The following is a 23486-nucleotide window of genomic DNA, read 5'->3' as shown; positions in this document are numbered from 1 at the left end:
AAAAAAAAAAAAAAAGATTTTATTTATGCATACATGAATTGGTGCCAGAGGCAGAGGGGGTGGTGAAGGATTCACCAGAGACAGAGTAGGGGTGGGGGGCAGAACAGGCAGATCTACAAAAACACTGCTGAGGGGAGCAGGGGGTGAGACGAGAGGTCTGCTGTGCCATGTGGGTCAGCAACCTAGCCAGGGATCAACTGCACCATTTTGCATTGTGGTGTGCTTTAACCCCTTGTGCCACCAGGGAGGCCCATACTGGAGTTTCTTGAGAAAGAGTGGATGAGAAATAATTATGATTTAAAATTTTATGCCTAAAATGGTAGTCTGCCTTCCCACTTGCCTAAGAGTTTGAGTGTAGAATTCTGGAAATCATCAGCATATTTAAATGCCATGATTATGGTCTTCTAGCGTCTAGTGTTGCTGTGGAATCCAAAGTCATGTTTCTTTGTATGTGACTTGATTATATTCCTTTCTGGAAACTCATGGAACCTTATTTTTGTCCCTAGTGTTAGAACATTTTACAAACATATTCCTTACTTTGGGTCTGTGTTCATTGTTTCCACAAACAGGTCTTTCTATCTGTAGAATTTTCTTGAATTATTTTGTTGTTGACTTTCTCTGTCTCATCACCTCCATCCTCTCTTCCTTGAATTCATTATTCTGATGTTGCTTTTATACTGTTTGATTTTCTTAAAATTTATCTTCTGTTTTCTATATCTTGTCCTCTTTGCAAGAAAAACAAGACAAGATACTAGTCTCTTGCAAAGATGAATATTCCTGTACAGATGTTCCTGTATAAAGGTACATGTTTTCATTTCTACAAATAACAGTGTTTAAAGTACTTTTCCCCATGTAGTCTCCAGTTTCCTCCATATTACTGTTTTCTTGGAGATGTTTACATTAGGAAGCTTAAGCTGCCATAACACACACTACATTTGGTGGCTTAAAGAACAAAAATTTATTTCTTGTAGTTTTGGAGACTGGGAAGTTCAAGATTAAGATGCTGACTGATTTGGTTTCTGTTGAGAGCACTCTCCTGGCTTGCAGAAGACTCTTTTTGCTGTGTACTCATACTGTCACAGGGTAGCCCAATATGAATTGGGTTCCTCCCTGTGGTCCTCACCCGTGCGCTTAAGGTTCAACTGCAGACACACGCAAAAGGTCAATAATGAGTTTATTTACAAGGTGGGTGGGGGAAGAAAGGAACAACTCAGGAAAAGAGAAAGAGAGATAAGTTAATCAAGCGCCCTACCAGTTCCACTGACCTGGAACCCCAACAGCATGCTGAAAACTGATGGAGACCCAAGTGACAAGCTACCAGCCGCAAGGCAGAGAGCCCTCAGCCCAACATAGCTGGTTTTTATATCCCAAACCCAAATAGTTGTTTAACTCCATCCTCAGGTCCTAGCATTCCTCACTTTGGTGTTCCTGGGATTCTTAGTTTCAGTGTCTGGAGTTGGGGTGGAGTCCACAAAACCTGTATCTGTAAAGTTTGCTCAGGACACCCTGTCCCCCTAACCATATGATAAGTCCTGTGGAAAGGATGCAGATGTGGACAGGGAGTGAGCTCTAATAATCTCTTTTTATGAGAACACTAATCCTATGGGATTATGACTTTATTTCATTTAACCTTAACTACCTCCTAAAAGTTCCACCTGCAAGTAAAGTTACTTGGGAATTACAACTTCAATGTACGAATTTTGGATGTTACAATTTCAGACTTATTTTATGTTCTCAGACTTATTTTAAACTTTTGTTGTTTAGAAAAAAGGTATTTGGGTATTTGGGAGGAGCTTGTTGATGGTGAGCTCAATTAAAGGCTGGCTTCACTGGGCCAGGATTCAGGAACTTTCCCTCCTAAATGTACATCTTTTCTCTCAAGCTAGTTATTTTTTCCCAGAGAACTCCAGTTTCCTGAGAGTAAAAAGACTACTTGAGTTCTTGGAGAACTTAGGTCTGGGGGGTTAAGTCTCAATATTAGTATACATTTTTCTGCTAAATATCCCTATTTATCAGTAATTATATCTTTGTCATTCCCTGTGTCTGGAGACCTCCAGTCCAGAAACCTCTTTCGGGGAGTAAATCTGTACCTGCCATGTTGGGGTCGGGGAGGGGAGGGGGCATCAGGGGCATTCCGCAACAGGACAGGAAAGGGATTTGGAGATCCAGCTATTCAGACAGCCTTTGACTGATCCTTATTTCAGTCCCTTTTGACTCTCCACTTCTGGAGATGCTTTGGGCTTTTAATTGTTCTTGCTTTCCAAACTTCAACTTTCTTTAGTCCATCAAGCCATCTTTACTTATTGATCTGCTCTCTAGGTTTCAAAATTTATTGCTATCACTTCCCCCTCTCAGTTTTTTCTTTTTAGCTCCATGTCCTTAAAATAATATACTTTCAGTGATGTTTAATTGAGGTTTTAGAAAGGAGTGAAATCAAATTACATGTATTCTTTCAATATGCTGTCTTTCCCCAGTAGATCATGCTCTACTAATTATTTTATTTGCTTCTTTATCTCTGACATACTAACAGGAAAGTAAGATATAGAACTTGTTTACATTGCAACAGTGCCTGGCACACAGTAGGTATGCTTTAAATATTTGTTGAATAAAAAAATGAATATATGTCTGAGATGGAAAGAGAAGTTAAGACTGGAGTTCACTGTGCAGTAATCAGAAGCTCATCAATGGAATTAAAGCTCACTGGTTAGTGTACAGAGAACTTATAGATTGAGAAGGTAGGAAACACAGTATTTAAGTGGCTGACAGACTCTCTGTGGAGAATCAGGGGAGAGAGATGAAATTGAGGTCAAGGTGGGGCTACATAGCGTGTCATGGTTCAGCAAGGTTGAATCAGGTAGACTGAAAAGTGCCCGTAACTTGGGCAACGAGGAACCCCTGGTGTTGGCTTTCTACCACAGGAAGCATCGAACAGTGGTGGAGATAGTAACCACACTACAGTGGATTGGAGAATGAGGTGCAGGTCACCAGGGCCATTTTTTATTTTTCCAAGGAACCTAGCTAGAAAGAAAAAAGCCTGGGTGGACTCCCAGTTCTGTATTAGTTTGTATAGACTCACCCCCACATTTAGTGGCTTAAAATAACACTCTCGTGCTCTGGAGATTGACTGGGCTCGGCCAGGTGGCTCTTTCTTGGGATTTTCATGGGGTTTCTCAGGCAGTCTGAAGGTGTAGCTAGTCTTACCTTGAAGTTTTCTTCAGTCACGTTTGGCTGTTGATGTGTCTATCCTCTGGGACTTCAACTGTCATTGTCAGCCATACCACTTACAAATGGCTTTTTTTATGGGACTTGGCCTTCTTCAAGCATGCTGGCTGTGTTCCAAAAACAAGTATACTGAGAGAACCAGGTGGAAATCCTAGTTTGCCTTTTATGATCTAGCCTCAGAAGCCACAGATCCATCTGGATTCAAAGTCCCACCCTTTAGTAGGAGGAGTATCAACAGCAAACATACCTCTCCTGTGGTAGCCATCTTGAAAAACAGTCAACACCATCCATGTAGCTGCTGGTGAATGGAGGCAGCTACAGGTGGGTAGAATGGGCACTTCAGATCAGTACAACTAGACCAGATTAAAATCCTCTATAAAGAATTGTTCCCTTTGAAAGACCCACCGGAAATGTAAGATTGTAACTGTTAAGGGGAAAAACAAAAGACCACCTCTCTGCTGGCTTCCTCTTTCCTTCCTCTCCTCTCACAGCCTGCTGTTTTGCTTCTGTTCCTGTCAGTTCCTGTCATGCTCTCCCCCAGGGTCATCACCGCTGTCTTGGTTTGCACAGCCCAAATTCACTTTTCTGGTGTTCTCTTAGTTAACCAGCAGTGTTTGCTTATGTCACACCTGACCCCTTGTTCTCTCATTTGCAGCATGACTGCCGCTGGCCATGGCCATCACCTCCTCCCAGAATTTCTAATTTTCTCAACCCATTTTCTTCTGGCCTCTTATGAGTCTCATCCACGGTGCTTTTTTTCCATCCGAGTTTAAATATTGAGGATTTTTTCCTGAGTTTACATATTCTCCAGGGGTGATTTTGTCCGTTCCCTGGCTTCCCCCGCCGCCTCTATACTGGCCGCTCCTAAGTGTCTTCTTTTCTAACTCAGATACCTCCAGTGAGCCCCAGACCCTAATAGCCAGACCCTAATAGCCAGAGTAGGAGGGGGCAACCCACAGACCCCTCCTACTCAGTATGCCTCAATCTGAAAACTTTGTATTTCTCAATAATTGCTTCCTCCTCACATCCCTTTCCCGGGGAATAGTGTATCCCATTATGCTAGATGAATCATAGGTTTTATACTTTATACCTAAAAGATTCCTTGAAATTATCTTCCTCATCTCTACTGCCACTTCCTTAGGATAACAGATCCTCATCACACAGCAGCCTCCTCCCTGATCTTGGCGCCTGATTCCTGGATACGATCCTCTCATAGGGCTGCCAGAATAATCTTTCCAAAACAGAAATCTAATACCATCACTCCTCCTCCAGTGTGTCCAGTGACTCCCTATCATCTACACGTGGGTCTCTCAAGTTCAGCATTATTGACATTTGGGGCCAGCTAATTGTTGGGGAGGAGGAAGACTTTCCTGGCTTGTGGAATGTTGAATAGCATCCCTGGCCTCTACTCACTGAATACCATTAGCACCACCACCCACTTCTGGCAACCTGAAATGTTTTTGTATACTAACGATTTTCCCCAGAGATGAGGGAGCAAAAATCACCTCTGTTTGGGAGCCAGTGATGGGCAGGATATAATACAGGTTTCCTAGCATGGACACCTTTTTTGAGATACCCCTTCTTGCCTTTTCAGCCCCATTTAACCCTAAGTTGCCCCCCTCCTACACTGTAGAGTTGCCATTTATTGGGAACCCTGTACCCCCCACCCTCTCCTTGGCTCAACTAACTTCCATGGCCCTATCAATCCAGCTCAGAAGCCACTCCAGAAAATAGCTCTTGACTCCTCTGCCCGTCTCCCCCGTTCCCTGCTCATGGTGCAGGCAGCATCTGTCTTTTCCTTGTCTTTCTTCCAAGCATCACGAGAGCTGGGTGGCAGGCACGGTGTTGTTTTTACCCCTGCATCCTCAGCACGGTGGCTTGCTCCTGGTCGGCACCCAGAAGTGGCGGCTGAATGAATGGTCAGGCCTCAATAAGGCTTTGTTGGATGAATGAATAGTCCTCCTTGAAACCGCTTCTTTTCTCAGCTCTTTCACTTTCCACCATTCCATCCTGTTTATGTAATTGAGAGAGAGAAAAGAAGAAAGCCAGTTGGTCAGTAGGTCAAGAAACAGTAGTCACCCCCAAGCAAGAACTTGAAGGGAAAGAGCACAGCCGTTCCCAACATCGTGGTGCCTGGGACAAAGTGGCGAGCGCACATAGTCTTACACAGTTGTGGATACTAGAAAGACAGGAGCTAGAGGCTGGACCAGAGTGGAAAAGAAACAGCACATTTTTCTGCTGTGCCATATGGATTTCTCATTAGTCGATGTAAGGGAAAACTGAGGGTGGGAAAAGGGCCCCTCGGCTGCAGCTGTCCACACTCTCCCCCCATCACTCTGCTGCCACCACACCTGGTCCCCAGAGACACCCTCACTTCTCAACTATGTTGGCTTAGGTATGGACAAATCCCCTCGGTTCAGCAGAGAGTTGCCTGGAGTTTTTCAAAAGAAGTGTTTGCTAGGAAACTAGTGGGAAAAACAAAACAAATGTAAAAACAAGAACTAGCGTATAGAAATTAGAAAAATACAATGTGCAAAAAAAAAAAAAGAAGAAGAAGAAGAAGAAAAGCTCTCAGCTCGAGATAACCACGTTCTGATATGCGCCTTCTTTTGCTGTTTGCCTGGTGGTGGTCTAGACTGACTGGGCTCATGTCTTCCTTCTTTGTTATTTGCTTTTTCAGTTTTTTTTAGGCGCTCCCCACTTCTAAAAATTTCTTCCTGGTCCCAAACTGACCAGCAGCAAGCACAGCGTCACAGTTGTCTATACTGCCTTATGCTTTTGGGGTCATTTGAAAAGTATTTTTATATAAAATATTTCTTTTTCAGTCCCCTCAATGGGACACATCCTATGAGGTTTTCAGGTGCAAGTGATGTAGATTTGGGGGAGTTGGTTCTCTTTTAAGGAAGAAGGTAGTTATTGTAATATAGTCCTCATTCTAAGTGTTCATGTATTGATTGGACATCAATATATGGACCTACTACATACTAAGGGCCTGGGTGAATACAGATTTGAGTAAGTTACTGTCCCAACCTTTCAAGAAAGTCACAGACTAGGGAAGAAGCTCAAGGTGTAAACAGTGGTACAGGGTGTGATATGCTGGGAGCCAGGACGAAGAATGTTCCTGGTCCTGCCAGAGACAGCTTATACAGAGGAAGTGATGATTTGCCCAGGGACCTGCTGGGGAAAGGAATTCTAGGGAGACATTCGCTAAGATAGGAGACTTGGATGAGGTAGACATTTGGGCACCATCTGGGCAAATTCAACATGGAAATACGTGGGAGAGTGGTAGAAGAGGAGCCTGGAAAGGTATTCCTCCCTGCTTTTAACCTCACATTCCACAGCTACCTGTTATCAAGCATCTCATTTTTCATACTTACAGTCAGGAAAAAAAGAATAAAGTTAGAAAGCTAATTTCTGTAATGTCTGTATTTACTAGATGGTCCTCACTTAATGACTTGCCAAATGCCATTGAAACTTACTTGGGTAAGTCTTGTGCTTGGGTTCAGAGTTCAGTACCAGAGAACAAGACAAGGGAGGCTTGATAGTTTTTTTTGTTTGTTTGTTTTCTGATCCTAAACTTACTCTGATGTGCTCCAGCCGCCCCAGAACAGATGCCACTGTAGTCTGTGGAACCTTAGATTCCAAGCCAGCAGAGGGAACCAGTGCCAGACGGGGTGTGGACATGGCAGCATCTGAGCCGGGCCTACGTCTGGGTGCCACTTTTTTTTTTTTTTTTCAAAGATTTATTTATTTGTGCATACAGAACTGGGGTACAGGCCAGAGGCTCAGGGGCGGTGAGAGGCTTCACCAGAGACAGAGTGGGGAACAGAACAGGCAGATCAACGAAGTACACTGCTGAGGGGAGCAGCGGGCGGGTCAGGAGAGGTCTGCCACGCCATGTGGTCACCTCCGGGGCAGGCGGGAATCGAACTCATGCGGAAGCGGCTTTAGATTCTCAGTGCAGTGCTTTAACCCGCTGCGCCACCAGGGAGGGCCTGGGTGCCACTTTTTAGGGGAGAGGTAGATAAAATCTAGAAGGTGTCCAGAGGAGATAGCTAGAAACCATCATATAAAGAATAAAATTAAAAAGAAGGACAGAATGTGGCCTTTTGTTATTTTAAAGGATTTCTGGAGGCCAAGGGGAGTGGTTTATTCTCAGTTGCAAGAGTTGGCCTGGGTGGAATTTAAGAGGGAGACCAGTTTTGGTTCAATGTCAGAAATTATTTTTAAGGGCTGTTTTCCTAATTACATGATGCTGTGAGATTATTTTGACAAAATATGGAAGTGTTTTGACAGAAACAAGGTAACCATCTTCACCTGTGGAGATGCGGCAGAGAAGAATATTCTATTGAAGGGACAGTGGATCTTCCATCTTTAATTCAATGAGATTTTAGTACTTGTTTTTGTTTGTTTGTTTGTTTGTTTTTTCCCAAAGTATCCAGCTCTTTCTTTGGCCCTTCTTCCATATTACATTAAACCAATAAATTATGATTTTCCCCCTAGTATCTGACCAGGAGGATACCACAAAACCCCCGGTATCAACATGTCAAGTCAAGACTGGACACTGGTAAGTAAAGACTATAAAACTGATTTTTTTTTTTTTAATCCAGTGGCTAATGATTGACAAGAAGCAGCCAGTCATTCTGATCTAAATCATCACAGAAGTTTCTTATTCTCTTGCCTGGTGATGTTCTAGATTCAGGGCTTCCTGGTCTTTCTGAAAACTGTTTTTCAGATTACCAGTAAAAATTTCCATTCACCTAATTTATCATAGTTTACATTGAGAAATTGATGAAAACTTTGTTCAATAAGTTGCAGGACTAAGGTCAACCTCTATTTTGGAACACCTTGAATGTATTTCTTTAAACTGGGGTTAATGGATTTTACATGTGCACATTTGTTGATTCAGTGTTTGCAGAGTGCCAATTACATGCAAAGTTATGGATTATGGGACATAGATGAATGTGAATCGTGATTTTTGCTATCAAAGAACTTAGATTCAAGTGAAGGCAAACAGACTTGAATGAGTACCTAAAATACCAGCCAAATTGAAATTAGTGCCACACTTCTGGTAAAATGAGATTTAAGAGTGTTACTGCTTAATTCTGTGCTTTCATTTTTTCAGTGTTGTGATAATGGCCATTTCCTAGGCCCCTACTGAACTCATACTTTTGTAAGATCTTAGTTGTTTATAGTTTAACTTTTTCAAACTTTTCAAGTCTGCTGTAGAAAATCCATCCTGTTAAGATGGCTTTAATCCTGGATCAGGGTACCACATGTCTTTAGCAATAATTTTCTACTGATAGCCTCAAGGCGACTAAAGAGAGAGACAGGGATTTTGACTTTGTTTAAATCTTTCTCCAGTCTCCTTCAAAATCATTATCTTCCATTTTGTATGTTTTCTCCAGTAAAATAGGCTTAAGTTGAATGTTTCAAATGAACCACATTTACAGATACCATTTCTTTCAACTATTTCCATTCTGTTCAGTTATTTATCCTTGCAACTAATCCTGTTTGATGGGTGGTAAAAAATAGTATCTCTGTTTTGAGGGGGAGGAAATTGTGGCAGAGAGGTCATGTGATGTGCCTGAAGTTGGGTAGAGGAGACACAATGAGGATTTGTATGCAGTAGGAGGAGGCATGGCTGAAGAGCCAGGTCATGGTGCCCCTGTCCTGGGCCCCAGCCCCTCTCCCTCTGTGCAGAACCCTTCACAGCCTCTGTCTCTACTGGTCTCCCCTTGATTGCAGTTGAGACCAGAATAAGCTGCTCTCTGATGTAAGCACTTTCATCAAAAGTGCCATTCCCCACCCCCACCCCCCCCAAAGTCCCCACATCCCAGAAAAGTCCAGCTCATCTCTTAAAGTCTGTGCTAAAGGAATGCATTTCTTTTGGAACTTTATACCTTCTTAAAACTAAAACTTTGTTGTTTAAACTAAAAAATTTTAAGAGCTGAGATTGATTTCAGGTAGATGTGTCTATATCGTCAATATTTTTTCTCCTGGAAATTCCTATAATTCATAACCAAAATCTGACTCAGTAATGGTCCCTGAAATTAATCTTAAAGTTGAGATACTGATATCCGATTCTTTCTTTTTTTTTTTTAACACAGTACTTGTAATAAGCACAAGCCTTTTATAGCCTGAGATTTTTTTCAGCTAGTGATTTTGTCAGTTAAACTTTTTGTTTAGAGGTAACAGTATTTTGAGGTAATTACAGATTCACACAGAGTTATAAGTATTACAAAGGTCCCATGTGCTGTTTACCATGACTTACCCAGTTTCCCACAGTAACATCTTGCCATACTATAGTGTGACATCGTGAACACTGTTTTGACATTGGCACAAAACAGTCCAGCTAAGAACATTTCCATCGCACCAGATTCCCTCATGTCACCTTCCTAAAGTCACATCTGTTTCAACTCAACCTCACCCCTTCTTAAACCCCACCAACGACTAACCTGTTCTCCATCTCTCTTATCTGGTGATTTCACAAGTGCTATATAAATAGAATCATATAGTAGGCATCTTTTTGCATTTTTTTTTTGTCACTTAACGTAACTCTCTCTCAGGTGTGTTCAGGTTAGTAGTTCATTTTGTGCTGTTGTTGAGTAGTTTTCCCTGATATGGATGTACCATATTTATGGATCATTTACTGCTGAAAAACAATTGGATTTTTTCCTGCATTTTGATGCTTATAATTTCAAATGCCATAAACATTTCCCTGGGATAAATGCCTAGAAGTGCAGCTGCTGTGTTGAATGGCAGGTGCATGTGTAGTTGAAGAAACTGCCAAGACATTTTCTAGGGGCGGACCATTCCCATCAGTGAGATCTGAGTGATTGCAACTCTCCACATCCTCACCAGCATTGGGTGTTGTCACCATTTTTTATTTTTGCCACTCTGATCCATGAGTACTGACACACCATGCAGTCTTGATTTGCATTTCCGAGTGGCTGATGATGTTGGGCATCTCTTTGTGTGCTGATTTGCCACGTGGACATTTTCAGTGAAGCATTCTGTTCATGTGTGTTGCTTACCTTTTCATTGGATTGTTTACTTCTTTACAGGTGAGTTTTGAAATGGTCCTTATAGAGTCTCACTACTAAAATATTGGCTACGTGGATGGTAAATCTCATCTCACAGTCTGTAGCTTATCTTTTCATCTTCCTCTTAGAGTCTTTTGAAGAGGAAATATCTTTAATTTTGGTGAAATCCAGTTTATCTGTCCTTCTTTCTGTGCATGTTTTGGTTATCAAGCTTAAGAACTCTTTGCCCAATGAAGATCCCAAAGATTTTCTATCATACTTCTTTCTAATAGTTTATAATTTGGTGTCTTATATTTAAGTCCATAATACATTTTGAGATAATTTCTGAGTGAAGTGTGTAACTTAGATCAAGGTTAGCTTTTTGTTTATGGGTGTCCAATTGGCCATTAGCTACCTTTCTTCCATTGCATTGTTTGTCTACTTTTGTCAAAAATCAGTTGAACATATATATGTGGATGAGTTTCTAGATTCTCTATTCTGTTCCTTTGATCTGTTTGTGTCTGCCAGCAACACATAATCTTGATTTCTGTGGCAAACTGAATATTTATAATTGGTTAGACTAATTAGTCTTAACCTTTCTTTGCAAATTTAAGCTACTCTTGTTCCTTTTCTCTCCATACAAATTTTAGAATAATATTTCTGTTTATAGAATAAATTGCTATAATTTTGATAAGAGTTGCAGTAAACCTATAGGTTAATTTGTGGAGAATTGACACCATAACTGTGTGCCTTCCAGTCCATCAGCATGGTGTGTCCATTTATTTACATCTTCTTTGGTTTGTATAGTTTTCAGTATATAAATCCTACATATGTTTTGTTAGATTTACTCCTAAATATTTAATTGGGGAAAGGTAGAATGATAAATGGTATTGTACTTTTGGTGTGTATATTCATATAACATATTCACATAACTATATTCTTATAACTTATTTTTGTATGTTTATCTTGTGTCCAGGGACCTTGTCAAACTCAGTTATTAGAGACAAGTTCAGTTTTCTTTTTTTTTAAAGATTTATTTTTTTATGCTTACAGAACTGGGGTACAGGCCAAAGGTGTGGTGGGTGAGAGGATTCACCAGAGACAAAGTGGGGAGCAGAACAGGCAGATGTACTGAAACACACTGCTGAGGGGAGCAGCAGCAGGTCAGGAAAGGTCTGCCACACCATGTGGGTCACCTCCCTGGCTGGGGATGGAACTTGTGCTGCAGTGGCTCTGAGAACTTTGTAGTGTGGAGCTTTAGACCATGGCACCACCAGGGAGAGCCCGACAAGTTAAGTTTTTAAAATAAAGTCCTTGAACTTTTCTATGTAGACAATTTTGTCATCTATTAAAACGAAGTTGTTTTATTCCTTTTCTTTTCAGTCTGTATATCTTCAATTCCCTTTTCCACAGTAGCTTGAACTTCCAGAATGATGCCAACAGTGGTGGGGGCAAACATCCTTATCTTAGGGGGGTGCATTCAGTCTTTCATCATTAGGTATAATGTTGGCTGTATTGGTTTGAGGACATTTCCTCCTATTTCCATTTTTGTGAGAGTTTTTATCATGAGTGATTATTGAATTTTATCAAATGCTTTCACTGAATTCAATTGATATAATAGATTTTTTTTAGCTTGTTAATATGGTGAATTACATTGATGCAACCCCAAATATTGTTCTAGTTTTGCTTCCACAGATAAGTCTTACTTAGTAGTTGTGTATAAATTCATATTGCTGAGTTCTGTTTATTATTTTGTTAGAGATTTTTGTGTCTCAATTCATGAGGGACACTGGTTTGTAATTTTATTTCTTTTTCTTACTTTCTTTACCTGGTTTTAGTAAGTGATATTTGTCTTATAAAATAAGTTGTAAGTGTCTCCTCCTGTTCATTTTTCTGGAAGAAATTGTGTATTATTGGTGTTAATTCTTTTTTAAAAAATATTTATTTATTTATGCATACAGAACTGGGGTATAGGCCAGAGGTGTGGAGGGTGAGAGGATTCACCAGAGACAGAGTGGGAAACAGAACAAGCAGATGTATGGAAACACACTGCTGAGGGGAGTAGTGGGCGGGTCAGGAGAGGTCTGCTGTGCCATGTGGGTCAGCTCCCTGGCTGGGATTGAACTCATGAAGTAACTGTGGCTAGTTTCATAGTGCTGTGCTTTAATCCATTGTGCCACCAGGGAGAGCCCTATTGGTGTTCTTTCTTAAACATTTGGTAAAATCCTCTAAGTAAAGCATCTGAATCTGGAGATTTTTTTTTGATACTTTAAGTTTTCAGTTCAATTTTTCAATAGTTGTGGGATATTAAAGTTATTTCTTTCATATAGGATAAGTTGTGGCAGTTTGTGTTTTATTGAGGAATTGGTACATTTCATCTAAATGTTCAAATACATGAATATAGAGTTGTTCACAGTGCTCCCTTATAATCTTTCTGATGGCTGCAGTATCTGCTGTGATAGCCTGTTTAGTTTCTGATATTGTTAATCTGTGCCTTTTCTCATTTTTTGCCATTGCTACAGATTTGTCATTTTATTGATACTTTTAGAAAATCAGCCTTGGTTTTATTAATTATCCCTATTTTTCTGTTTTCGCTTTTAATTTTTTTCTCTTTATTATTCTCTTCTTTCTTCTTCCTTTAGGGTTATTTCTGCTTTTTTCCCCCTAGATACTCAAGATGGGTGTTTTTATTGATTTAATACCACACACACACACACACACACTTTATATGTCTGTAGTTAGTGCTCTAAATTTCTCTTTGCACTGCTTTACTGTGTCCCACAAATTTTGATTTGTTGCATTTTAATTTTCATTCAGTTCAGTGTATCTTTATTTCCCTTGGGACTTAGCTCTTTGACTCATGGATTATTTAGAATTGTGTTGCTTACTTCTAAGTGTTTAGAACAGGAGATTTTCCTGTTATCTTTCTATTACTGATTTCTAGTTTGATTTCTTTGTGCTTAGAGAATGCACTCTGTGATTTCAGTGTTTTGTTTTTTCTAAATGTATGGATATTTATTGCTGATGATATGGCCTATTTTAGTATATGTTCCATGGACACCTGAAAAGACTGTATAGCCACACATTTGCTGACTATTTAGTCTTTCCTCTTTCCTGATGCTCCAGGCCTTCTCTTAGCATTCCTTTCTGGTTAGAGAACTTCCACCAGCCATTCCTTTAGGTTAGGTCTGCTGGCAACAGATTCTCTTCGTTTCCCTTCATTTGAGGATGTCTTGATTTCCTTTCATTCCTAGAGGACATTTTCTCTGGTATAGCATTTTTTCTTTCTTTCCTTATTATTATTATTTTTTCTTAGCACTTGAAAAATATTGCATCACTGTCTTCTGGGTGCCATGATTTCTGATGAGAAACCTGCTGTTATTCAAACTATTTTTCCTTTTTCTACTTTCAAGAGTTTCTTGAGTTTTTAAACATCCAATTATAACGTGGCTGCTCCCGATTGCTTTGGTGTGTCCTGTGTGGACCGCATTCTGCTCGGTGTAGCTCTGTAGGTGTGTCACTTGCCAAATCTGGAGTTGGGGGTAGCGCTAGCAATTGTGTCTTGAGTACTTTTGCAACTCCCCTTCTTTCTCTTATTTGAACTTGGATGGAACTTTATCACAACTCAGCAAGAATGGAAGTTGAGGCTCCCCATTTGGTCTTTGCTGGCGGGGAAGGATGGTGCTTGGAGAAGAGCAGTTATTACCAGACAGTTTTCTGTCTGCCTTGCTAAGCTGCCCTTTACTGGTCCTTTGACTGGCAACCTCTCTCTCTCTCTCTCTCTCTCTCTTTTGCTCTTCCTCTTGCTCTCTCTTTCTTTTTTGTTTCCCCATTGATCTTTCTAGGTTGCTGCCTTTTTTTTTTTCAACTCCAAGTTTAGGATATATGCAACAAAAAACAAACAAAACCCCAGGTTTTGTTACCCAGTATGTCATTCTTCTGGTCCTGAATTCTCTAGTCATTCTCTTTTCCCTCTCCACCAAAGTCATCTTGTATTTGTTTTATGCAGTGTCAGGTTTTGTGATTTGTTTTTCTCCAGTCTTTTCCCTACTTGGTGTATGTTTTGGCACAGTCACAAAGTTGTGAGGCCATCCCCACTATCTAATTGTAAAACACTTAAAGAAACCCCATATCCATTAGCTATCACTTCCCATTCCTTAGTTTTATCCCATTAGCTCTGGATCTGTATTGTTGGGCTCACTTACTCTGAACATTTCTTATAAATGGACTCAGGCAATTTATGAGCTCTGTGTCTGGCTTCTTTCATTTAATATAATGTCTTCAACGTCATCTGTGTTGTCGCATGTCTCAGTGCTTCCTTTTTACTATCAAATAATATTCTCTTGTACAGATATTCCACATTTTGTTTATCCATTCATCCATTGATGAACATTTGGTTTATTTACACTTTTTGGTTTAATGCTTCTGTGGATGTTAGGAAACTTCATGTACATGGTTTTGTGTGAACCTGTTTTCAACTCTCTTGGTTATTTATACAACTAGCCGTTCAATTGTTGGCTATATGGCAACTCAGTGTTTCAGTTTTTGAGGAAACTGTCCAACTGTTTTCCAAAGCAGCCACACCACTTACATTCCAACCAGCAATCTGGGGAGGCCCTATTTTCTCCACATCCTCAACAGTGTTTGTTATTGTCCATCATCCTGATTATAGTCACTGTTGTGGGTGTGAAGTGTATCTCATTGTGGTTTTCATTTGCATTTTCCTAATGACTAATGATGTTGAGCACCTTTTTGTATGCTCACTAGCTTTTGTATATGGAAAATGGCTATTCAAATCATTGTCCTGTTTTTTAATTGGATTATTTTTCTTTTCATTATTGAGTTGTAAGATCTTACACGTACTCTCGATACTAAGCCCTTTTCAGAAATATCAGTTGCAAATATTTTCTCCCAATATGTGGACTGTCCAGAATTTTTGCTACACTTAGCTGGCGTCATAAAGAAAAGTACACTTACCTCATCTTTCTGGAAGCAGAAATCCCCCATAACTAGTTTTATAATAACTTTCTGAAGGGCCAAAGTGTGCTTCATTGATTAAAAAATCAAAGCATTTTCAAGTCATTGTGAGAACAAAAATCTCATCCAAATATTGATGTTTTATTGTTATTTCAGATGTCTTTAAAATGGAAGTTATTTTCAAGTCAATGTAAGAGAAATATGTTATTTTTTTCTTTGTATTTTGTGACTTACCTCCCTGTGTATTCATAGAAAGTTTCCCACCTAGTGTGCAGTGGCCTTCAGCTGGCCCGGTAGCTGTCAGGGCCTGGGCAGTGCCCAGTGTTTGGCCCAGATATTACCACTTAGATGTGTGCTATAAGCTGAAAAGAGTGAGACATCCCCGTTAAGAAAGCACAGGAATGACCTTTAACCCAAATAAGTATAAGGAGCTCCTCTCTGGGGGATGTTTTTAAACTCTGTGGTCATAGCAGTGGAAATAGGCATGTTAACGAGTGAGCAGTTTTCATTTCTAGGCTAGATACATGGGTCGTTAATCTTTTCTTACCAAACAGTGAGCAATTCTGAATCAATCAAAAGAACTCAAGAAGTTGATGGTATCTCCTGTCTTTAACCAAATCACCTCTACTGAGTTCTTCAGACTGATATCTTCTTCCAGGGTAAAGACTATTTTTTTAATCTATACTTCTTACTCTATTTATAAATTCAAGCACTCGTGTATAGCCGTGGCTAGCACTATGAATTATTTTGAACTTCAACTATTTCTTTTGTTCCATAGGTGCCCGAATGTATCTTACCAGCTCCCCAGCTTGGCCAGACTGTGCCATGAATGGATTTTGCTTCTGATGAAATCCCTGACGGCGTTTTGTTCAGTCTCCACTGCAGGCTTCTCCTGTATTCTCAAGCTCCCTCTCTGGGTCTCTGTTCTGCAGCACTGCAGGCCTATTAAGGGACACTTTCCAAACCACAGGGCTCTCCCTTTGTTAGTCCCCCACACTTGTTCATCGCTTGATTCCCCTCTCCTTTCAATCCATAGTCAATCGAATTTCAAATTTCTTTAGCTTTCTGAAATTCGGTAGGTTTTCTCCACTGTCTTCCCTAGCCTTATTTTCAGTTTTTTAAAATTCACTTTACTTCTTTTCCTAGACATTTCCCTTCTTTCTCTTTAATTTGTACTTTTCCTGAATATTTGCTAATAGCCTTGATCTTAAGCACAGAAACTCACTGCAGACTAGGTACTCTTCATGTTTATTTGGTATTTAATTCTGTTTCTTATGTCAAAGGAAGAAATGTCTGTGAAAGCCTTTTACAAACCAGGAAGCACTATACCCTCGTATAACTTATTGAGATTAACAAAGGACCACTGTGCCTCTTTTCACGCTTTCTGCTCCTTCTGAGCCAAAAGAAGTTCTCCATAGAGGAGGGAAATATTGAAGAAAAATAAAGCAATAGAGTTGTCTCTTAGCAACTGAATTCGTGCCTTATAAATCTTACCCACTTTAGATTACTGCTGCTCAAAATCACTTGCTTTTCTTACTGGCTCAGTACAAATAATGTTATTAAATTATAGAAAAACAAAGGGAAAATTCTACTGAATGAGTCACTCGGTTCATCAATTGTGCTCTCTCTTTGCATAGCACTATTGAAACAGCCGGGTTGTCTCTTTCTTTTAGATCCTAATTGTAAAACTTTTCAACTACATCTTTTGTTGCAACTTAAATTATAAACTAAGTAGAAGCTAACTACCATCTTATAAATTGCTAGGTTACCTGAGCCCCTACCCAGGATGGGTTATATAGAACAAACCCTATGTATAAATCAAGTTGTGCATCATTTAAAGAAAATCAGGTGTACAAAAATGCAAACCAAATTAGGGTGTGATTATTTGCATTATAGTCATTCATTATAAAGAAAGACTCTTCAGATAGATTTTCATAGTATATTTCACTTAGCAGATTTTTTTGTTTGTGCCTCCTATTCTAGACAGTGGTATGGATAAAGACATTCTGTGCATGTGTAAATAGTCTTGGGCTTTCAGCATAATGAGGCAGATAAAGCTTGCACACAAATAAGGCAGTCTGGTGATGAATGCCTGGCAAGTGGTAAGCTGGGTGCGTGCAAGTTCAGAGGAGGGAAAGGTCGCTTCCTGCTGGGTGAGCTATTATGATTAGGGGGACAAGGTGACATGTTAGAGAACCAAAGACTAGCAGAGAGTCTGTCAAGTTTAGTAATTAAGGCAAGATTGAAGAGGTAGGTAAGATGTTGGCGCCTTCAGTGCTAGACCAAGGACTTTAAAGTTTAGTCAATAAGCAATGGGGAGCCACTGACATTTTATTTTTTTAATCAAAGTCTTGTCTAGGAAAATTTATCAGGCAGTAATGTGTAATTTCAATTAAAAAAAAAAAAAAGGACCGGTTCACTGATTTTATTTTAAACTCCTTACTTTTGCATAAAACAAAGATGTACTTACAAATAAATGAATTATAAAAATGACTCATTCCTAGTCTTTTTAAAAGGTAATCAAAAAACAATTTTCAGAGGAAATTAGATCCAGTAAGATAAGCTGCATAGTGAAGATAGAAGAAGTGTATGAAGTGGGATAAAATACTGCTTGTCATGCTTTCTGAAATCATTTGTAAGAATTTTTTTGGTGTTGATTAGCTGTCCTTCTGTCTCATTTCTCCAATTGAAGCAGTGCAGAAATCCTCCAATTTCATTTCTTCCCCAGACCTGGATAGAATGTCCATAATGAAAGGAGTTTTCTAGTCAATAGCCTTCATGGATTTTTTTCCTTAATTTTGCCAAATATCTGATACCTCTGCCAAAGACTGTTTCTCTGCCTTCCCCTTCAGTGGGAAAAACAAACAGTCCAAGTTCCAGCTTAGCTCACCTCCTTGTTCTGGGGGAAGCTCGCTGGGACAAGATGAAGTGCTTTGTAAATACTCCGAACATGCTCATAATCGATCGAGAAATGGGTTTTAGACACTTTGTGACTAGAAATCGCTCCAGATGGGAAATGCAATGTCTTACTAATAAAGACTATATAATACGGTTGACTGTTGTTTTCCATGCATCGTGTGCCTCCGGGAATTTAGAAGACAAACTGCTTCCCACTTGATGTCATTAAGGAAGCGACACCTTGTACATATTTACCTCACAGTGAAATCTTGTTTTGTTTTGTTTCGTCTTCTTAAATAAACTACCTGGAGAAAGAGTGTCTTTTTGTGAGCTGTCTTAGAAACCAGAGACTGGGAATCCTGATCCAGGTTTAGTTACCTGCTTGCTGTGTCTTGGGACCAGTCAGTAATCCTATTTGTTCCTCAATCCTCTGACTAGACAGCCCAAAGCCACAGCATCAGCCCTGTGTCACAGTCGGGGCTTGGGCTGCCACCTGGAAGCTGTGTGAAGCAGTTTAAGAGTGGGATGTGAGCCAGTGAAGACAGCACATGGCCTTGTCCCCTCCCTGCCTCTCGTGGTCCCTCTGCACACACCCGAGTGGGGAGTTGCAAGGGCGAGGGGGCTGTGTGTCCGAGAAAACGCTTGCTTTTTGGTCCGGAGACCTGTGGGCATTTCAGGTCCACTCCAGCCTGAAGAGCCTGGGGCAGATCCTCTTTGGAGCTAATCCTGTTCTTTGGTGCTCTCTGTGCCCTGTGTCTCTGCGGAGAAGGCTCCGGCTTTCCCAGCAGCCCTCACTGCCCTCTCTTCTTGTCCAGCTTCTGGAAAGATGCTGTCAGGGTCTAGGACTACAGAGCCCCCTTCTCTAGTCCTGATCCAGAGACTATGTAGCTTCAGATGAAAAATACATTTTTTCCACAACTCAATGGGGTTTTTATCCCACAATGAATTCATGGTAAAGATTTAATAATAACAAATGACCTAAGTTGTGTTTTGGAAAGAAATTTTGGGTTTCAGAGCAAAACGTTTTTCTCCGTTTCTGTCCTAAAATGTGAAGAATATTTCAGAGTAGCCCTTAAAGCAGCAGTCCAGGCCATCATGGAAATGAAGGAAGCATTTCTTTTATCAGCAGTCGGGACAGAATCTGACTAGACCCTCTCAAGTCTTAAAAGTGGGGAGCACAATTTTAGAAACGAGACGTTATTTCAAACGTTTTTGCTTCTTTGAGTATCTCTTAGCTGCCAGGTAGAACTTGCTGTGCTGAATCCAAGTGAATCAAAGCCTGCCCAGTAAAGAATAATAGCCACTGGCATAAGAACTAGGCTTCAGTTCATTCGGAAACCAAGTGCTTCTGGCCTAGTTTTAACGTAAGAAAGCCCTCCAAGCCACTATGGCTGGAGCCATATTGTAGAACCAGACGATAAAACACAGGGGCTGGGGACGCTCCATAGTGGCGGGAATCCACTGTTATTTTTCAGCAAATCAAATCCGTAGTGAATACTAGCCTACAGACTGTGTGGTCTAGTTCAGGCTGCACCATCAGCATGAATTGTGGCAGAGCAAGTTCAAGAAAGAGGAGGAAACCACAAAGAATACGCAGAGAAGCTTGGGCAGTAGCCACAGCGGCACATTTTGAACATTTCAAAGACCAGTGCTGCTTCGCTCTCCATCTCTGCCTAGCTCCCCTATGAGCTTGTGGAGGCCTCAAAGGCAGAGGGGGAAGCTTTGACCTGGGGGCAAAGGAGAGAATTGATAGGGATCCTCCATCCTGCTTGGGACTTGTGCACCCCACCTATATACATCTGACCCAAGTGTTACCCTTTGATGTCTCATCTTTTAAATGTTGTCTAATCTGAAAGACTTTACTGCAGTAAGTAGTACATCTGTTAGCCTACTGTAATGTCATCAGAATATGTGTAGGGAATATTCATAGTATTACTTGTTTTCTTTCATTGAAAGCATATCTAAAATTCTTGTTCTTTTTTTAGGTAGCAGTATGACTAAATACATTGAGAAGCTAGAAGAGATGAAAAAAAGTGAGTAAAGCCATCGGTGGTTTGGAATCAAGGAGCCCTGGATTTGCTCTGTCCACTGGTTATTAACTTTACCCCCCTTGACTTACCCTGAGAGGTGTGGGGATCAGGTGTACCAGCCTGGCAGGCGCTTGGAGGATGTAGGACATGTGGGGTACCATGCTGGTCATCTAGCCTCCTGCGACGGGGACCTGTGGGTCAGTTCTTCCTGGCATCCCATAGGAAGTGTTAATGTTGGAATGTAGAATGAGCTGCAGTGAACCATAAGAGAAACAGCTCTGACTTCCTGTACTTCTTTAGTCTCCTGGCCTTTTGTGAAAAGGTACTGTGAGGACTTCATCTTTCTGAGCTTCTTTTCTCTATATCTGGAGGTGGGAGTCATAAGACCTCTCGTATTTCCTGACATCCTTTTGACTATAAATTAGACAGTTTCATGAAAGACTTGGAGGTACAAGAAAGAGCTTATTCTTAAAAAGTGGTGTTAGGTATTATAGATTCATTGCTGTCCACTTTCTTTTAATTAAAAATCATATTTCATGCACATCATTTTTAAAAGCTAATCTTCTGAAAAGATATGCTACCAGTCACTGGGTGCATTGCCCTGGCACAGAATCATAATTTTTCAATTTTTGTCTGAAACAGATGTAAAAGGTACACATCGAGGCCAGAATCAAGGAAGAAATAGAAACATCCACTTTCTAAGATGGATTTGCTCATATCTTCAGGAGACCCCAGTGCTGGGGGTGGTATTTAGCTAATAGTAGCAGATAGGTACTCTGATTAATAACAGCTCAGGACTTAGCTCAAGTAATATATATCTTCTGGGAAGAGAATATTACAAGTCCAGAATTCACCAGAACTTTTGTTTTGACACAGCAGGGCTTTTAATTTAAATGTTAATGTTTCCCTGCCTTTTGAATTGCTGTGGTATTAAGAATACCCCAGACAATAGATCGGATGGGAACTCCAAAGCAGCCCTTGCTGATTCTCTCATATGCCACTTTTGGCTCTAAGGGCTAACGCCACAAGCATTTGTTTCTGAACATGTAATGTCACAGTGTGGCCTTATTATGTATTTCCTATTTTATACCTTTTATACGAGGCACGTCTCCACTTTCCAGTAGATGTTAAAATTTTAAACAGTGAAAAAGAAAATCTCGTTTACTTACCTGTGCTTCAGTGTAGTCACCCTTATTTTATCCAAAGCAGGCGAAATTCAGCTGGCTTGCTTCTGTTTCGGTTAGTAGTCTCTTTCAGCCTCCTACCCATGTGTAACTGAGCAAAAGCTCACATGTCCACACCAGAAATTTGCCCCCTAAAAATGTCCTGTTCCACCCAGATTGCCGAAACCCTACTCAAAACATTTCTTAAAAGCACACTGTGGTTTCTTGAATATCTAAGCTTTGAATGGAGATTATCTCTCTGGAACCTGGCCTTGAAAATGCTCCCCTTCCCTCTTTAGAAGCTGTAGGCTTCCTTTTAGTAAGACAGGAGGTGCCTGTCACCCTGCCTCACTCCCTTTTTGCTGCACTCCTGACTAGAATTACTTGAGATTCTGGTTCAGGGTCTATACTTTGGAAGATAGTTCCTTCTCTGTTTTCCGTTATCGGTGTCCTTTTGGAGCAAAAGGGAGGAGAATACAGCTTTGTCTCATGACACCCGAGACCCATTGCTTTCCTCATGTTACCTTGGAGGCCATGTCTCTCTGTGAAATCACAGACCTTGTTCTGTTACTTCCTTTGATTTGTCTTCCAATGTGGCCCCACTTCCCTTTGCTAATAACGCCTTTTAACAGAACTCTGAACACTCAGCATTCCTTGGTAACCTGAATATTCTTTCAACTCTTTCTGGGGAAAATAGACACTCTATGTCTATTGACTACTCACAAAGCCTGCTCTTGGCGTCTATCTAGTGGGTAGATGACACTAGCTAGACTGAGTGTGAAACATCCTGGATAGTCAGGTCTCTGTCCTTCCAGTAACTCGAGAGAGAGAGAGACTTAGACTCCCAACTTACTGGGGATGCAACACTTGATAACTTATCACAAACTGGGATTGCTTGTCTCCATTGCAGAGTTTGGGAGAAGCCAGGGTAGCAGAAGGCTCCGTTCTTAAAGCTGTTCGCTTTGCAAGGACAGACTGACAGAGCTTTCCAAGTCATCCTTCTTATAAAGTTTAAAGCTGTCAAACTTCTAGTTTGATCCTTTATCTCTGAGTAATGATGTCAGAAAGTCCTCATGGTGGCTGTCCTTCCAGACCAGAACCAGGTACGTAGAGGTCAGGCCCAAGTGCCCAGTGGGATTTCTGGTACTTGTGAGGGGACACTGAAAATGCCAAGCATTAGAATATAGCAAAGACTGGTTTTTGTTTCTGGTAACTTCTATTTTGTTACAGGGAAATTTAACGTGTGCCCTTTACATTTAGAATGGAGAAGTATTTCAAACTGTTTAACTATATATGTATATAAATATCAGTGGATAAATGCCAGGGTGCAAACTACTTGAAAGGTGCTGACTTTTTGTTGGCTGATTTATTGCCATTTTGATTTACATCAGTGACTTTTGTTGGGCATTTGGGTGGCGATGGAGAGAAATACTGTGGTTTTTTCAGTTGTACTTGTTAAAGCCTCTGCTCAGCCTCTGTGGGTTCTGCATCCTGGTAGGCTGTAGAAGCACCATTATATCTAGGGTTCACTCGTACACAGAGAAGCTATTCTGACATTTTCTACAATTAATGGTCAGTTATTCATGAACTTGTTCTCTTTAAGATTTCAGAATAGAGAAGTCTTAATTCCACATAAGAACCTTCATATATTTATAGACAGCTGATTCTTAAGGTACTATCTTTCTCAGACTTCCAGTCCTAACCTAAAGTGTTTTGTAAACCGTGTAACACATTATCCTTCAGAGTAACTATTCAGTCTATGCTGGGGTTTTGTTTTGGCTTGTTTTTTTTTTGTTTTTGTTTTTGTTTTTTTTTTAATTCAGAGAAATGATTAGTAACATGAGGTGAGGAATCTTAAATACTTTTAATCCTTTCCTTTGTTGCTAGGAGTCTTGGTTTGTGAGACATTTTTTGCTGTGAAGGTCATAGTAATTATCCAGCTAACCTTTAGTAATTCTAAAATAATGAGATTGTATTTAAGGAGTCACAGGCGCCAGTATAAAAGCACAGAAGAGGAGCGAAGGGTAAGGGTGGCTGGGAGTTCAGTGCTGAAAAGGCTTCAGAATTGACAGTCATCTTCAGAAAAGTTTAAGGAAATGCGCCTCTGTGGGATGAATCTTTAAAATGAGGTGGGCTAAATTTTTAAAACCCTGTTTAATGTAATATGAAGA

The 23486-nt window shown here is 40.4% G+C and overlaps 1 protein-coding gene across 1 annotated transcript in view; it reads left to right on the top strand.

Annotated features, from left to right (window-relative positions):
- Positions 1-23486, top strand: part of CEP41 (centrosomal protein 41kDa) — a 38920-nt gene that overhangs the window by 1468 nt on the left and 13966 nt on the right. Inside the window, exons 2-3 of the mRNA XM_012721113.1 lie at positions 7726-7789; positions 20108-20155. Of these exons, the coding sequence (XP_012576567.1) occupies positions 7726-7789; positions 20108-20155 (112 nt within the window). The remainder of the gene's footprint in view (positions 1-7725; positions 7790-20107; positions 20156-23486) is intronic.

Source organism: Condylura cristata, unplaced genomic scaffold (genome assembly GCF_000260355.1).
Source record: "Condylura cristata isolate star-nosed mole 26May11 unplaced genomic scaffold, ConCri1.0 scaffold00005, whole genome shotgun sequence".
NCBI classification, from domain to species: domain Eukaryota; kingdom Metazoa; phylum Chordata; class Mammalia; order Eulipotyphla; family Talpidae; genus Condylura; species Condylura cristata.
Note: the sequence above shows the minus strand (reverse complement) of the source record. Positions and strands in the feature narration are given on the sequence as shown.